Source organism: Microcaecilia unicolor, unplaced genomic scaffold (genome assembly GCF_901765095.1).
Source record: "Microcaecilia unicolor unplaced genomic scaffold, aMicUni1.1, whole genome shotgun sequence".
Taxonomy (NCBI): domain Eukaryota; kingdom Metazoa; phylum Chordata; class Amphibia; order Gymnophiona; family Siphonopidae; genus Microcaecilia; species Microcaecilia unicolor.
In genome coordinates, this window is record NW_021963604.1 from 1,091,221 (window position 1) to 1,109,113 (window position 17,893).

Genomic DNA, 17,893 nt, shown 5'->3' on the forward strand with positions numbered 1-17,893 from the left:
GGGCGATTTGTGTTCACGCTGCCAAATTACCGAACATAGTACTTTTTTTCCCACTTCTTTCTTAATTTGATGTCAATTGATTAGCGCTGCTAAACGGACAGACACATATTTCATTTGTGATTTATCGTTACCCAAGTACTCATTGGTTTTAATTGTATATGTGCCTATATGGACTATGTCTTTATTCTTCTCTGGCTTCCACAGACCATTTTTTAGGTCCTGTCTGCAGACCTTTTACTTTTGAAATCTTTCGTTCGTGATTTGAGGTTAGTCCCCTATTATTATGATCATCATCATTTCTCATCTCATTCTTTTCAGATCATACCTCTTTATTATTATTGTTTATATACACATTTCTCTTTTTTTCTTTTAAATATTTCTTTTGCAGATTCTCTTATTATATCAGTTGATGTTCTCAATTCACTGTTGACCTTAATCACAAGGTTAGTCCTTCTCACATTTTCTTAATACCCATGTATGTATACTTAAACCCATCCTTTACTGTGATTTTGTGGTTTATGATATTTGTTTCTTTCTTTCTTTCTTTCTTTCTTGCATTTGAATCCCACATTATCCCACCTTTTTGCAGGCTCAATGTGGCTTACAATACATCATGAGTACTGGAAATAGAAGTGAATATACATTAGGCTTACAGAGGGTTTGTGTTACATGGTGGTGAATTACTTGATGGTGTTAAAGCAAAAGACATTGTAAGACAGTACTAAAAGTTCAAAAGATTATACAATTACACATGTTGATCTTTGTGATATATCTCGTCAAAGAGATAGGTTTTTAATAATTTGCGGAAACTGGTCAGTTCATAGACCATTTTCAAGTTACGTGGCAGCGCATTCCAGAGCTGCGTGCTCGTATAGGAAAAGGTAGATGCGTGCATTGATTTGTATTTCAATCCCTTACACTTGGGAGGATGAAGAATGAGGGGTGTGCGGGAAGATTTTTTTGCGTTCCTGGGTAGTAGTTCTATTAGATCTGACATGTAGGCTGGGGGCAATTACCATGGATGATTTTATGGACTAAAGTGCAAAGTTTGAACGTGATGCGTTCTTTTAGTGGGAGCCAGTGTAGTTTTTCTCGTAGGGGTTTCGCGCTTTCGTATTTTGGTGTGCCGAATATTAGCCTGGCTGCCGTATTCTGAGCTGTCTGGAGTTTTTTGAGTATTTGCTCTTTACAACCAGTGTAGAGTGAGTTACAGTAGTCCAGATGACTGAGTACCAGTGATTGTACCAGATTGCGGAAGACAATCCTTGGAAAAAATGGTCTAACTCTTTTTATACTCCATATATGAGTCTTTTATGGATTTAGTCATTATTCTTGCTCATACATTGTTGCTATAGGGCACTACATGCAACACTGTTTACAAAACAAGCATTTTTATTATTTGCATTAGCATGGTGATTGTTTCGATTATTTTGCTATTTGTTTTTTGATATCTTATACATGTTCTCCTTTTAATTATATTATTTGTTGTATATTATATTTATGTACAATTTGTTTATGTATTTGTCTATTGTTTTTGTGTTCATAGACTCCTGATGTAGGCCTATCCGGCCGAAACACAACGTTATGTCGAGTCACTTTTAACATGTGATTGTTTTATTATCATTTGTTTGAAAACTATTAAACGCTGGTTATTTTAATTTCAGTTTGGTTCCAATCTTTGGATAGCCTGGCTCGTATTCCCACCTTTTTATTTTTTTACTTTACGCCTCTCATGATACTTAATCCCAAGAACCAGCAGTAGCTTTCCCAGATCTATCTTAATAATGGTTTATGAATTTTCCTCCAAATCTTTTTTTTAAACCCAGTTACATTAATAACTTTTACCACTCGCTCCAGCAATGAGTTCCAGAGCTTAACTATACGCTAAATGAAAAAATATATATATTTTCTCTGTTTTAAATGTACTAGTATGTAACTTCATGGAGGTTCCTCTAGTCCGACTGCTCTCTGGTGCTTATTATATAAATTATGCACTCTAGTTGGCATCCAGTTGTAATTCTTAAAGGCAATCTGATAGCTTTCAAACTTGTGAGTGATTAACTGTGATCAGTCCATGTAAATCATAGAACGTGTTCTACGGAGGAGATGAGAATGACCGGCCTCATTTGCTTTCATTCTAATGAATGAGCTGACCAGGACATATGGGAAAAAATTGCCATGAAAACAAGGAGCAGATTAGTCCTAAATCTGCTCAGAGTGCCCTTGGTCTAGACTTGGATTAGCCCTTGCAGAGAGCACACCACATGCTACCTCAGCTTAAATTCTTAGTATGTAAGAACAACAACATAATATGTCCCCTATGCACTTTTCTTTGTATTATATTTCTACTAGTATAAAAGGCCCATTTCGGTAGGCAATGAAACGGGCGCTAGCAAGGTAATCCCCCCTCCTCCCTCCCTCCCTCTCTCCAGACCCACCCTCCCTTCTTCCAGACCCCCCTCCCTCCCTTCCTTCCTTCCTTCCTGTCCTTCTGAGTTCCAGACCCCCCTCCCTCCCTCCCTCCCTTCCTTCCTTACTTCCGAGTTCCAGACCCCCCTCCCTCCCTCCCTACCAGTTCAAGGCCCCCTCACGCCCCTCCCTCCCTCCCAGTTCAAGGCATCACGCCCCTCCCACCGAATTCCAGATTCCCCCCTCCCTCTGATTTCAACACCCCCCTCCTCGTTACTGACCCCTTGACCCCGTGCCGCGACCCTGTCAACCCCCCCCCCTTTCCGCAGAAAACCCTCCCCCTTCGCCGTTGCGTACCTGTGCTGACAACAGCCATATTTCTCTTCTTCTCTGTGCCGGCGATTGCTGTTGTTCGGGTGGTGGATAGGTCCGTTATGCGTCTGAGCGATGCGATTGGTGACGTCATGATGATCGGGCGCTAGCAAGGTAATCCCCCACCCTCCCTCCCACGGCGAGTTGGTGAGTGTTCTGCCCTCGACGTCATCACGTTGTGACGCGAGGGCGGGGCAGACACTCATGGGCAAAAGCGATCTACACAACTACAACTTCCGGCTTCATTAGAACATTGGAGGTACGTTTTATATAGAGAGATATGTATGTTAATAAGTATATACAAGCTTTTTTATTTGGTTTTATGATGTTTTCAGTCTATATTTTCCACCATGTCTACTTCTTCATCTTCCATTTTACAGAGACTATTGGACCTCTTGCCCATCTTTTTTTTAGGACAGGGGAGACAGCTTTAATTTTTTGATGTCATGTCATCTCCTGTCATAAAACCTCCTTGGACTTTTCCTTCTAACCCCCAGAACTTTCCCCAGCAAACAGATCCCCATGTGACCTGTACAGCCAATCAGATTCCTGCCCTCAGAATTCTGTAACTGCAGCTTGCCTGCCAGGGTTGCCAGATGGGCGGTTTTCCCGCCCAATTGGGCGGTTTTCCGCAACCCGCTGCGGGAAACATTTGCCCGCGGCGGGTTGCGGTTTTTTGGGCTCGTTTTGTTTTTTTCTGTGCGGGTTTTGGGGCGGTTTTTCGGCTGGCGGGGGTGGGGCTAATGGCGACAGAGGCGGGGTTTGTGACGTTTTGGGCGGGGTTTGTTGACGTATTGGGCGGGGCAATGACAGTGGGGGTGGGGCTGATGACGGCGGGGCAGGGTGATGACGGAAGGGGTGGGGCTGATGACGGCGGGGGTGATGACGGAAGGGGCGGGGTTGATGACGGCGGGGGTGGTGGTGATGACGGCGGGGGCGGGGGTGATGACGGCGGGGGCGGGGTGATGATGGAAGGGGCGGGGTTGATGACGGCGGGGGCGGGGTGATGAAGGAAGAGGCGGGGTTGATGACGGCGGGGGTGGGGTGTGTGCGGGTTTTGGGCTGTTTTGTGTGGGAATTTTTTTTTATATATGGCAATCCTGTTGCCTGCACACACTGCTACACAGCTCAAACATTCATAAAACCACAATTTTTATATATAACCTTTGTTTTTCACTTTTAACCCCTTACATCATGTTACAAGGAAGTTCTAATATGAATTATATAAAAATCCCAATTTTTAAAGCTAAATTTCACTTTAAACAGACAGATATTTTTTTATCAGTATTAACACAGAAATAGCACCAAAATGATCACATCCCACTTCTGTCACCTCTTCTCACCCCAGCACATACAGTGGGGGAAATAAGTATTTGATCCCTTGCTGATTTTGTAAGTTTGCCCACTGACAAAGACATGAGCAGCCCATAATTGAAGGGTAGGTTATTGGTAACAGTGAGAGATAGCACATCACAAATTAAATCCGGAAAATCACATTGTGGAAAGTATATGAATTTATTTGCATTCTGCAGAGGGAAATAAGTATTTGATCCCTCTGGCAAACAAGACCTAATACTTGGTGGCAAAACCCTTGTTGGCAAGCACAGCGGTCAGACGTCTTCTGTAGTTGATGATGAGGTTTGCACACATGTCAGGAGGAATTTTGGTCCACTCCTCTTTGCAGATCATCTCTAAATCATTAAGAGTTCTGGGCTGTCGCTTGGCAACTCGCAGCTTCAGCTCCCGCCATAAGTTTTCAATGGGATTAAGGTCTGGTGACTGGCTAGGCCACTCCATGACCCTAATGTGCTTCTTCCTGAGCTACTCCTTTGTTGCCTTGGCTGTATGTTTTGGGTCATTGTCGTGCTGGAAGACCCAGCCACGACCCATTTTTAAGGCCCTGGCGGAGGGAAGGAGGTTGTCACTCAGAATTGTACGGTACATGGCCCCATCCATTCTCCCATTGATGCGGTGAAGTAGTCCTGTGCCCTTAGCAGAGAAACACCCCCAAAACATAACATTTCCACCTCCATGCTTGACAGTGGGGACGGTGTTCTTTGGGTCATAGGCAGCATTTCTCTTCCTCCAAACACGGCGAGTTGAGTTCATGCCAAAGAGCTCAATTTTTGTCTCATCTGACCACAGCACCTTCTCCCAATCACTCTCGGTGTTCACTGGCAAACTTCAGACGGGCCGTCACATGTGCCTTCCGGAGCAGGGGGACCTTGCGGGCACTGCAGGATTGCAATCCGTTATGTCGTAATGTGTTACCAATGGTTTTCGTGGTGACAGTGGTCCCAGCTGCCTTGAGATCATTGACAAGTTCCCCCCTTGTAGTTGTAGGCTGATTTCTAACCTTCCTCATGATCAAGGATACCCCACGAGGTGAGATTTTGCGTGGAGCCCCAGATCTTTGTCGATTGACAGTCATTTTGTACTTCTTCCATTTTCTTACTATGGCACCAACAGTTGTCTCCTTCTCGCCCAGCGTCTTACTGATGGTTTTGTAGCCCATTCCAGCCTTGTGCAGGTGTATGATCTTGTCCCTGACATCCTTAGACAGCTCCTTGCTCTTGGCCATTTTGTAGAGGTTAGAGTCTGACTGATTCACTGAGTCTGTGGACAGGTGTCTTTCATACAGGTGACCATTGCCGACAGCTGTCTGTCATGCAGGTAACGAGTTGATTTGGAGCATCTACCTGGTCTGTAGGGGCCAGATCTCTTACTGGTTGGTGGGGGATCAAATACTTATTTCCCTCTGCAGAATGCAAATAAATTCATATACTTTCCACAATGTGATTTTCCGGATTTAATTTGTGATGTGCTATCTCTCACTGTTACCAATAACCTACCCTTCAATTATGGGCTGCTCATGTCTTTGTCAGTGGGCAAACTTACAAAATCAGCAAGGGATCAAATACTTATTTCCCCCACTGTACATTTTTAACTAGCCAGAGCCTTAAAATATGTCCTCATTAATTTAAATTCAAAGCTGGTGTCATTGGGAGTTTCCTTAGGCACCAGTATGCAGGCACGATTTTTCGCAGCATTTTTTGGCTTCTCAGCCTTCCTCCTCCCAGGTACCAAATCAAAATTTAACTTCAGGTTGCACATATTATGTTTATATTTCTTGCATTATTTATATATCATCTTTCAACAAATAGTCAAAAAGCGGTTCACAATCAAAGTAGAAAAGGAAAGGAACTATAGTTATTATATAGGACAGTAGATAAAGGAACTGAGTAAAGTAGAGAGAAAGAAAAAAAAAAAACATCAGAAATATCACTACCGCCAGGTCAACCATCTACCTAGGAGGTCAAAAAGTATTAACCGGGAAACACCTGGGAAAACAGATGAGCTTTCAGGAGGCTCCTAAATTGTAGATATGACAATTCAGTGTGTAATTCCTTGGCTTAAGGGAAGAAGTTAAGACACTGGCTGCAACGTGTTTCTATTGGTATATCCATGTAAATATATTATACTGTATTTAGGGGTGAAATGTGTTTCATGCCTGAACTACTTAAATCTTTCTGGCTCTGAAGAGAGTGTCCAGCACTGTAATACCATTCCAAGTTTGGAATTTATGCAGGATGCAAAGAACAAACCTTAAAGAAACTTCGGACCGCTCAAAACACGGCAGCCAGGCTTATATTTGGAAAAACGCGATTTGAAAGTGCAAAACCCCTCTGTGAAAAACTGAACTGGCTCCCAATTAAAGAACGTATTGCTTTCAAAATCTGCACCCTGGTTCATAAAATTATCTACGGCGAAGCCCCGGGATACATGACAAACCTCATAGACCTACCAACCAGAAACACATCCGGATCAACACGAACATATCTAAATCTCCACTACCCAAGTTGCAAAGGACTTAAATATAAATCAACATGTACATCCAGTTTTTCCTACATAAGCACACAACTGTGGAATGCACTACCAAAAGCCGTGAAAACAACATATGACCACCTAAACTTCCGGAAATCTCCAAAAACTAACCTGTTTAAAAAGGCATACCCTACCGATCCAACTTAAATGTCTGAACTCTGCAACACAACAAAACCAAAGCACGTAATGGACATAACGTAACTCTTCTGCTCTACGATTCCTTCATGTGTCTGTTCCACATCATTTTGCCACATCATCACTTTGTATTTGTTCATACCGGAGTCAGCGAATGCCTCTCCGGTACTATGTAAGCCACATTGAGCCTGCAAATAGGTGGGAAAATGTGGGATACAAATGTAATAAATAAATAAATAAATAATTCAAGGGGGGAGAGAGCTCCAGAGAAGAGGTGCCACTGAGAAGAAGGCTGAATGGCACGTGGATTCTAGTCTGATAGCAAATAAAGGACCAGTAGTAAGCTGATGAGCAATAGAAGAGCAGAGAGTCCTGGCTGGCCTATGGAGTGTAATGAAAGAGGCCAAATAAAGAGGGGTACCTTTATGCAAAGCCTTGAAGTACAAAGTAAGAATCGTAAAGATGATGCGGAAGTGGACAGGAAGCCAGTGATGTTTCAACATCGGAGGCACATGGTCAAAATGACGAGCACGAGAAAGTAAATGGATCACGGTGTTCTGTATCGTTTGTAGTTTCCCGAGAGCAACTTGTGGGAGACCGGAGTAGACTATCAGGCTCATTTTCGAAAGAGAAGGACGCCCATCTTTCGACACAAATCGGTATAATCGAAAGCCGATTTTGGCCGTACCCAACTGCTTTCCGTCGCAGGGACGACCAAAGTTCATTGGGGCGTGTCGGAGGCATAGCGAAGGCGGGACTTGGGCATGCCTTACACATGGATGTCTTCAACCCATAAAGGAAAAAAAAAATGGTGTCCCTGACGAGCATTTGGACGACTTTACCTGGTCCTGTTTTTTTTATGACCAAGGCACAAAAAGGTGCCCGAACTGACCAGATGACCACCGGAGAGAATCAGGGATGACCTCCCCTTACTCCCCCAGTGGTCACTAACCCCCTCCCATCCTGTATAGCATAAAGACCATGAAAAGGTGCAAACCATACATATTTCTAGTTTTTATAATAAGCTGTTTTGCTGTCCTTGAGCTGAGAACAGACTTAAGAGAATTATAAATGTACTTTTTTCTGGTAAATACCTTTCTGAGGCTGTAGAAATTTGTAGGTTGACATTTTGGCCTATGCTAACTTGTGATAAGTTGCTGGTCAGAAGCTAAGAGCCGGAGACGCCTATCACTAAGGACACCTGCTATATCCAGATAAACAATCAGAGGGAGAAGTAAGGGGTGTGGATAAAACTATAGGTTAAACCAAAGGGTGGAGGGGGCTGGTATGATGACAGGGCATACCAAGGATATTAGGTCAACTCATATCAAATAAAAACTTATACACATACCATGTAAAATGAGTTTATATTGTTGGGCAGACTGGATGGGCCGTACAGGTCTTTATCTGCCGTCATTGGGGTAAAAATAGCCTTAATGTGCAGGAAAAACCCGCGTAAGAGCGTGCTAAGGCAACTTTTTACCACAGCTTAATAAAGGACCCTAAAGTTAGCATAAATCCTCTGAATATCGGGCCTATTATTTACAACGAAGATGCATGTAACGTTTTATTTTTAGAAGAGACACAGTACAGATTTTAAAGCAGTGATGTGTTTTTTAAACATTTTTTTTCCAGATTCTTTTACAGCTCTGTCAGAAATTCAAAATAGGATTTGGCTAATGTAGTTCCCAGAGCTCATTGATGTGGATACTTGGCTCATGTTTCTTGAGTGATTTATTTGCAAATCTGCATTTCACATTCTTGAGTAGGTGTCAGGGGGCCTAGGTTGGATGGGGCACTTTGGGAATATTTGTGCTACATTGAATTAGGAGGACAATCCCCCCACCACCACCAGCAGCAAAAATAGATTTCAATACATTTTTTATAGTTTAAATAAAGCAAATTTATGTGGAGTGGATATTTTTTTCAACAGACTTTTAGAAAGGAGTTGCCTGTGTGTGTACAACAGGGACGCAGCCAGACTTCGGCGGGAGGGAGGTCCAGAGCCCGAGGTGAGGGGGCACATTTTGGTCACCCCCGGCGCCGCCAACCCCCCCCCGCCATTGCCGACCCCCCCCCCCACCGCCGCCACCACCACCACCACCAACAACTTTGACCCCCCCCTGCCGACGACCCTCTCGACCCCGCCCTCCCGCTGCCAACCCTCCGTCGCCTACCTTTGCAGGCGGAGGACCCCAACCCCCACCAGCCGAGGTCGTCTTCTTCCCGCGCAAGGCTTCATTCAGTTTCTGAGTCTGACAACGTGCAGGACGTCAGACTCAGAAACTCCCCACGTAGCTACGCCACTGGTGTACACGTTTGTCCCCCGCTCTCTAGTTCTGCTGTGATTGCTCTACTCTTTTTTTTTTTGTTACATTTGTACCCCACGCTTTCCCACTCATGGCAGGCTCAATGCAGCTTACATGGGGCAATGGAGGGTTAAGTGACTTGCCCAGAGTCACAAGGAGCTGCCTGTGCTGGGAATTGAACTCAGTTCCCCAGGACCAAAGTCCACCACCCTAACCACTAGGCCACTCCTCCACTGTTGCTACTATTGGAGATTCTACATGGAATGTTCCAACATTCCATGTAGAAGTCAGCCTTTGCAGATCACCAATGTGGCCGCGCAGGCTTCTGCTTCTATGAGTCTGACGTCCTGCACGTACGTGCAGGACGTCAGACTCACAGAAACAGAAGCCTGTGCAGCCTTCTACATGGAATGTTGCTAGTGGAATAGCAACATTCCATGTAGAATCTCCAATAGTAGCAACATTCCATGAAGAATCTCCAATAGTAGCAACATTCCATGTAGAATCTCCAATAGTATCTATTTTATTTTTGTTACATTTGTACCCTGCGCTTTCCCACTCATGGCAGGCTCAATGCGGCTTACATGGGGCAATGGAGGGTTAAGTGACTTGCCCAGAGTCACAAGGAGCTGCCTGTGCTGGGAATCGAACTCAGTTCCTCAGTTCCCCAGGACCAAAGTCCACCACCCTAACCACTAGGCTACTCCTCCACTCTCTTTCCTGTCTCAAATAATGTAGTCCCTTTCCTACTCTTTTGGATTTTAATTTAGGGGCCCTTTTACAAAGCAGCAGTAAGCCCAAAGAGGGCTTACCGCACACTAATCTGAGTTACCGCTGGCCCAACGCAAGCGCCGATGGTAGTTTCAGCCCTGACATGCCATTTCCCACACTAGGGAAAATCAGCTCGTACTTTTTAGCACAGTGCTAACCCAGCAATAATCGAGCAGCGCTTTGCGCTACCCACTTACTGCCAGGATAGCATGGGAGCCCTTACTGCCACTTCAGTGGATGACTGTAAGTGCTTCCCCTGCATGGCCACATGGTAAGAGCAATCTTACCAAATTGTCCTGTCTTTTTTTCAGCCTTTTTACCCACTGCGGTAAAAATGACCTCAGTGCACGGCAAAAACAACCCTTGCAGCTTGGTAAAAGGACCCCTCAGTTTGTTAACTGCTCAGTTCTGTGAGTCAGCTTGGGCAGTATGTCAAGTTATAATAAACTGTAAACTAGGGTGACCATCTCAACTTACACAGATCTAAGCGGCTTTAGGGGTAGCAGGAATCTCCTGAATCTACTCATGGCTCTTCCCAGTGGCGTTCCTAGGCTGGCTGACACCTGGGGCAGTTCGCCGATGTGCCCCCCCCCCCCGGTGAAATTACACCCCCTGGGTGCAGCGCCCTCCCCCTGGGTGCATTTTTACCTGCTGGGGGGGGGGGTGCCGTGCGCCTGTCGGCTCCGAGTCCGCTCATTCCCTGCTGCTCCTTCTGCCCTGGAACAGGAAGTAACCTGTTCCACGCAGAGGGAGCAGCAGGGAGGGAATGAGCAGACTCGGCCAACAGGCGCGCGGCACCCCCCCCAGCGGCGTGCACCCGGGGCGGACCGCCCCCATTGCCCCCCCCCCATTGGTACCCCACTGGCTCTTCCTCTTCTTCAGACGTACAGAGGACCTTCCAATCTTTTTTTTTTTTTGTCTCAGCTTCAGATGTGAAGCGTTTGTTTACACTTTCAAACAACAACAAAACCAGGGGACACAAGATGAAGCTAGAATATGGTAGATTTAAAACAAATAGGAGAAAGGTTTTCTTTACTCAGCGTGTAGTTAGACTCTGGAACTCGTTGCCAGAGAATGTAGTGACAGCAGCTGGCCTTACGGAATTTAAAGGGAGTTTGGACAGATTCCTGAGGGAAAAGTCCATTGAACATTATTAATTTTTTTTTTGGGGGGGGGGGGGGGGGGGGTTGCCAGGTTCTTGAAGCCTGGATTGGTCGCTGTCAGAGACAGGATGCTGGGCTTGATGGACCCTTGGTCTTTTCCCAGTATAGCAGTGCTTAAGTACTTATGTAGCGTTGTGAGAGCTCAGAGGCCCTACTGACTTGAGATGGTCCAACATGCAGGCCAACTTGGTAGAATAAGGAAACCATAATCCACGCTGTGACTTCCTTGCTGAACCTGGGGTAATGCTGAGCTGGGTGTGAGAGCCAAGTCAGAGCACCTAGGTCAGCTCACAGAAGTAGCCACCTTATTCTTCCTTCTCTCACTGGAACAGTGTGTTTCCCTATTTCAGGCCATTCCTACCTAAGTAAGATAGGTGGTTGACTTGATTTTCAGGGCTAACTGCTGCTCTTCCTTTAGGGTTCAGGAAAAAAAGACATTGTCCCTCTTAAACCATTAATTATATATAGTTCACTTCATTGTCTCTTATGGTAACACAAATGAGGGTAGGGCATAAAGCAGAGCCACACAGCGGGTTAAGGTGAGCAGTAAATAATATTTTATTAAAAGGTGCCAGGTTCACAGGTACAGGAGAAAACAACATAAACTAGTCCTTAAATGTACAAACACCCTCTCGTGACCTTCTCCTGCAGGACCATAATGCACACTACTATCTCTCAGCAAGGCAGTATACTCCACTTGACTCTGCCCTAGGTCCCCAGAGTTACCAGTACAATCTTTAGCAAATAACATATGCTGACCAGGACACAGTTATGCAAGGTCCCAAGTTGAACCTGGCCTACCTGACTGTCGTTGCTTAGGGTTACCATATTTTCCCCAAGAAAAAAGAGGACACACATCCCACCCCATCACACTCTGCCCCTCCCCCTGTCACACCCCACCCGCCCCATCACTTTGACACCCCCCAAAGAAAGCCAGATTCCCTCTCTCTCCCCCCATGTTATCTGTCCCCAAATTTCCAACCTCCCTCCCTTCTATCCACATGACTCCATTCACTACCCCTCCTGTACCATACTGTAGTTCCCTGATGGTCTAGCAGCCTATTCAGGGCAGGAAAGAGCCCCCTCTTGCTCCCGGCGCCAATTCAAAATGGCTGCTGAGAATTCAAGCAGTGACCTTGCAAGACTTTTATGGAAGTCTTTCGAGGCCGCCGCTTGAACTCTCGGCAGCCATTTTGAATTGATGCCGGAAGCAAAAGAAGTCTACAGCCATGCCGGGCAGGAAAGAGGGGGCCAAGCGCAGGAAGGGAGCAGCAGTCCTGATGGAAAACTGTCTCACAGCCGTCCTCCGGCATTAGGCCTACCTCAAAATAGGCGGAGTCAGGGAGGAGCCAGCAGTTATGCAGCACCAACCATATTCAGTGCCGGTGTTCATATAGCTAAATGGGTAGATAGGTCCACACAAAAAGCAGTCCTAACTTTTTCTGCAAGGCTGGCAATGGGGGGAGGGGGAGGTATACAGCCTCAAAGTTACAAGGAGCCCCTGACCCCTGTAGTCTAGCATCACTTCCCCTTTCCACCATTCTGACATGTTCCTCTCTCCCTCTACCCTTCTCTGGTTTACCTTAAAGCATATTTTTCATCACATGGGGTTTCTGGGAGTGATTCTCTGTTCTGATCTTCCACCCAGTCTCGAATCATACGCACTTGCGCTTCCAATTCTCCCTCTGCCGCCCGCGTGTGCTCCTCCTGCAAGGAAATACGTTCTTCAGCTTCCTGTAGTCTGGCCGCATGGGAAGCGATACATTCTTTTATCTCATCCATACCATCGTGTAGCTTTGCTAATTTATCATCCAAAAGCTGCGACATGTGTCGTAGTGAGATTTGTACCATGTCCTCATGCACTGGGGCTGGGCTTAGGGCCTGTGTCAGCGGTGTTGGTGGTGTTGGCGTCGCCATCTTGTTTTTTCAGCGCGTTGCCTTTCTCCTTTCCTGATTTCAACGATTTAACTGGCATGCCGTACCGCATTCACTTCGGAGACACGAACTCTGCTTCTGTGCATTTTCCTGCACTGTCCGACGCGTGTTCCAGAACTTCTAAGTAACATAGTAACATAGTAACATAGTAGATGACGGCAGAAAAAGACCTGCACGGTCCATCCAGTCTGCCCAACAAGATAAACTCATATGTGCTACTTTTTGTGTATACCTTACCTTGATTTGTATCTGTCATTTTCAAGGCACAGACCGTATAAATCTGCCCAGCACTATCCCCGCCTCCCAACCACCAGCCCCGCCTCCCACCACCGGCTCTGCCACCCAATCTTGGCTAAGCTTCTGAGGATCCATTCCCTCGGAACAGGATTCCTTTGTGTTTATCCCACGCATGTTTGAATTCCGTTACTGTTTTCCTCTCCACCACCTCCCGTGGGAGGCACCTAAAATACCATTTAAAGGGCCTAGAAGAACGAAGGGGAAGGGAGCCAAGCTGACAACCGTCCGCTTAGTCTTCTGGCATTATGTGACCCCCTGGGAGTGATTCTAATATGCTGCCTGCCACTGGCCCTGGAACTTTCCCTCCGTTGCATTCTGCCCCTCCCCCAATACAATTTCTTGTTTCCGCCTGCAAAACCAAAAAAAAAAAAGAAAATGCCCTAAAAAAGAAACATGTTAAATTTGCAGCTAGCGCACGAGAAAATCACGTTAACTGTGTTACCTGCAAATTTTAGTGTGTTTTAGTAAAATGGCCCCTTGATTTCTTAGCTTTCATTTCTTTTACATTATTTAAAGCAAAAAAAAGCGAAATTTAAAAATAATGTTAGAAAAGTAACATAATAAAAAATGTCAGGACTCTGTCATCTGCTATAACCCCCCCCCCCCCCCAACAACTCACTCCTGGGCAATAGTCCTGATCCTCCACGCCAAAAACTCAAGCTCTCCCCAACCCTCTTATCCTATAAGGGAGCAATTCTATAACTGTGTGCTACAGTTTAGGTACCCAACCAGCTTATTTTCGAAAGAGATCGCTGACCATCTTCCGACACAAATCGGGAGATGGCCAGCCATCTCCTGAAGCCAGCCAAATCGGTATAATGGAAAGCCAATTTTGGCCGGCTCCAACTGCTTTCCGTTGCAGAGTCGGCCAAACTTCAAGGGGGCGTTTTGGCAAGGTAGCGAAGGCGGGACGGGGCGTGGTTACGAGATGGCTGGCTTCAGCTGATAATGGAAAAAAAATGGCCGGCTCTGACGAGCATTTCGCCGGCTTCACTTGGTCAATTTTTAGGACCAAGCTTCAAAAAAGTGCCCCAATTGACCAGATGACCACTGGAGGGAATCGGGGATCACCTCCCCTTACTCCCCCAGTGGTCACCAACCCCCTCCCTCCAAAAAATAAAAAAATATTTTTTGCCAGCCTGTATGCCAGCCTCAAATGTCATACCCAGCTCCCTGACACCAGTATGCAGGTCCCTGGAGCAGTTTTTTGTGGGTGCAGTGCACTTCAGGCAGGTGGACCCAGGCCCATCCCCCCCTACCTGTTACACTTGTGGGTAAATGTGAGCCCTCCAACCCCCCTCCAAAACCCACTATACCCACATCTAGGTGCCCCCATTCATCCCTTAGGGCTATGGTAGTGGTGTAGAGGAGAGTGGGTTTTGGGGGGCTCAGCACCCAAGGTAAGGGAGCTATGCACCTGGAAGCAATTTTTGAAGTCCACTGCAGTGCCCCCTAGGGTACCCGGTTGGTGTCCTGGCATGTCAGGGGGACCAGTGCACTACAAATGCTGGCTCCTCCCATGACCAAAGGGCTTGCATTTGGCCGGGTTTGAGATTGCCGGCATTAGTTTCCATTATCGTTGGAAACCGATGCCGGCCATCTCTAAAGCCGGCGAAAATGCTGAGATTTGGCTGGCTCCAACCGTATTATCGAAACGAAAGATAGCCGGCTATCTTATTTCGATAATACGGTTGGGCCACCGCTTTATGGCGCCGGCCAACTAGATGGCCGGCACTGTTCGATTATGCCCCTCCAAATTGCCTGGGCTGTGAGCCTATTTTATGTGCATTGTCATGCATAAGAGATCTTATAGAATATGAGCGTAAGTCAGCATCGGGGCACCTAAATTTAGGCATGTACAGTTTCACCAGCTCTATGGCAGGCATAAATAAGTGCCCCTAAATGTGGCACTTCAGCATGTAACTGACTGTATTCTTTAAATTATACATTCTCCTCCCCCTTGCATTTACAAATTTGCATATGTTATAGAATACCACTGAGCACACGCCTAGCACATAGCACATGTAACTGCTACACAAATGCACATTAACCCCCAGATTCTAAATACGGCACCCAAAGTTTAATTGAGTAACGAGCCGATAACTAGCAGTAATTAGACATTAACAACCAATTATTGAAGTTAATTAGCTCCAGTTAGAATTTGTGTGTGTATCTTGCTAAGTGTTATTTTATAAAGATGCATACGCAAATTATTTAATGTGCAACTGAAAAGGGGTGTGACCATGGGAGGGGCATGGGCAGGGGAGGGGCGTTCATTAAAAATGCGTGCAGTATCTGGACAAATCTGGAAGTAAATAAATCTTCATCTTTCCTACATGGGGATGTTTTCTTGCCAAGGACAGGATAATAAGTCTCCAAGTTCCATAGACTAAAATAATATTTTTTGGGAGGGAGAGGGGCAAAGAGGTTTTCTCTGCATTTGGGGGGGGGGGGGGGGGTTGATGTATAATTTTCACATGAATGTTATCTGAAGTTATGCTTATGAATTACAGACACACTGCTTTTTCTTTCTCTCCCCCACTCCCTACTGTGAACAGTTTAATGTCCGGGCTGGCAGCTCTTGATGCCAAAACTTCAAGCCGTTTGGGTATTATCACCGTTGCTTACTACCTGTGGACGACCTTCGTGGCTGTAATTGTTGGCATTATCATGGTCTCCGTTATCCACCCTGGAGGGGCTGCCCAGAAGGAGAACATGGAACAGAATGGTAAAGCAATCATGAGCTCCGCTGATGCACTTCTAGATTTAATTCGGTAAGTACATTAATTCATACTTTAGGGGATGGTGAGCAGGGTGACTGCCCTGGCCTCCTGCTGGCTGTTTGGTGTGCTGGTGCTAGTGGTAGCCAGTAACTCAACCTCTGTTGCTAGCCATTAATCACTCCCTCCCTAACCGAGTTACTAAGTCATGCCCTTACTCCGTCTCCTTTCCGAATTGGAAGCCATGTAACATAGTAATGTGGAGGGGCATTGTCGTACGGGGGCACCCATCTCTAAGGACGGCGCCGCAAAAGGGCGGGGCAACCCACATTATCGAAACAAGATGGGCGTCCATCTTTCGTTTCGATAAAACGGTCGGGGACAGCCAAATCTCAACATTTAGGTCGACCTTAGAGATGGCCGGCCTCGGTTTTCACCTATAATGGAAACCGAGGACAGCCATCTCAACAGTGGCCAAATCCAAGCCCTTTGGTCGTGGGAGGAGCCAGCATTCGTAGTGCACTGGTCCTCTCTCACATGCCAGGACACCAACCGGGCACCCTAGGGGGCACTGCAGTGGACTTCACAAATTGATCCCAGGTGCATATAAATGATTTAGAGATGGGAGTAACTAGCGAGGTAATTAAATTTGCTGATGACACAAAGTTATTCAAAGTCGTTAAATCGTGACAGGATTGTGAAAAATTACAAGAGGACCTTACGAGACTGGGAGACTGGGCGGCTAAATGGAAGATGATGTTTAATGTGAGCAAGTGCAAGGTGATGCATGTGGGAAAAAAGAACCCGAATTATAGCTACGTCATGCAAGGTTCCACGTTAGGAGTTACGGACCAAGAAAGGGATCTGGGTGTTGTCGTCGATAACACACTGAAACCTTCTGCTCAGTGTGCTGCTGTGGCTAAGAAAGCGAATAGAATGTTGGGTATTATTAGGAAAGGTATGGAAAACAGGTGTGAGGATGTTAAAATGCCGTTGTATCGCTCCATGGTGCGACCGCACCTTGAGTATTGTGTTCAATTCTGGTCGCCGCATCTCAAGAAAGATATAGTAGAATTGGAAAAGGTGCAGTGAAGGGCGACTAAAATGATAGCGGGGATGGGACGACTTCCCTATGAAGAAAGACTAAGGAGGCTAGGGCTATACAGCTTGGAGAAGAGACGGCTGAGGGGAGACATGATAGAGGTATATAAAATAATGAGTGGAGTGGAACAGGTGGATGTGAAGCGTCTGTTCACGCTTTCCAAAAATACTAGGACTAGGGGGCATGCGATGAAACTTCAGTGTAGTAAATTTAAAACAAATCGGAGAAAATTTTTCTTCACCCAACGTGTAATTAAACTCTGGAATTCGTTGCCGGAGAAAGTGGTGAAGGCGGTTAGCTTAGCAGAGTTTAAAAAGGGGTTGGACGGTTTCCTAAAGGACAAGTCCATAAACCGCTACTAAACGGACTTGGAAAAATCCAAAATTCCAGGAATAACATGTATAGAATGTTTGTACGTTTGGGAAGCTTGCCAGGTGCCCTTGGCCTGGATTGGCCGCTGTCGTGGACAGGATGCTGGGCTCGATGGACCCTTGGTCTTTTCCCAGTATGGCATTACTTATGTACTTACCTTGGGTGCTGAGCCCCCCAACCCCCCCCAACCTCCCCCCCCCAAAACCCCCCCCCCCCACTACCCACAACTGTACAACACTACCATAGCCCTTAAAGGGTGAAGGGGGGCACCTAGAAGTGGGTACAGTGGGTTTCGGGTGTAACAGGTAGGAGGAGGATGGGCCTGGGTCCCTGCCTGAAGTGCCCTGCAGTACCCACTAAAAACTGCTCCAGGGACCTGCATACTGCTGTCATGGAGCTGGGTATGACATTTGAGGCTGGCAT

General features: G+C 46.2%; 1 protein-coding gene across 1 annotated transcript in view; it reads left to right on the forward strand.

Moving 5' to 3' along the window:
• The window catches only part of LOC115459501 (excitatory amino acid transporter 5-like), a gene marked incomplete at its 3' end in the record, with an annotated part of 28,148 nt that extends 12,098 nt beyond the window's left edge, over positions 1-16,050 (forward strand). The window contains exon 3 of the mRNA XM_030189306.1: positions 15,835-16,050. Coding sequence (XP_030045166.1) covers positions 15,835-16,050 — 216 coding nt within the window. The remainder of the gene's footprint in view (positions 1-15,834) is intronic.
• Between the last annotated feature and the right edge of the window lie 1,843 nt (positions 16,051-17,893).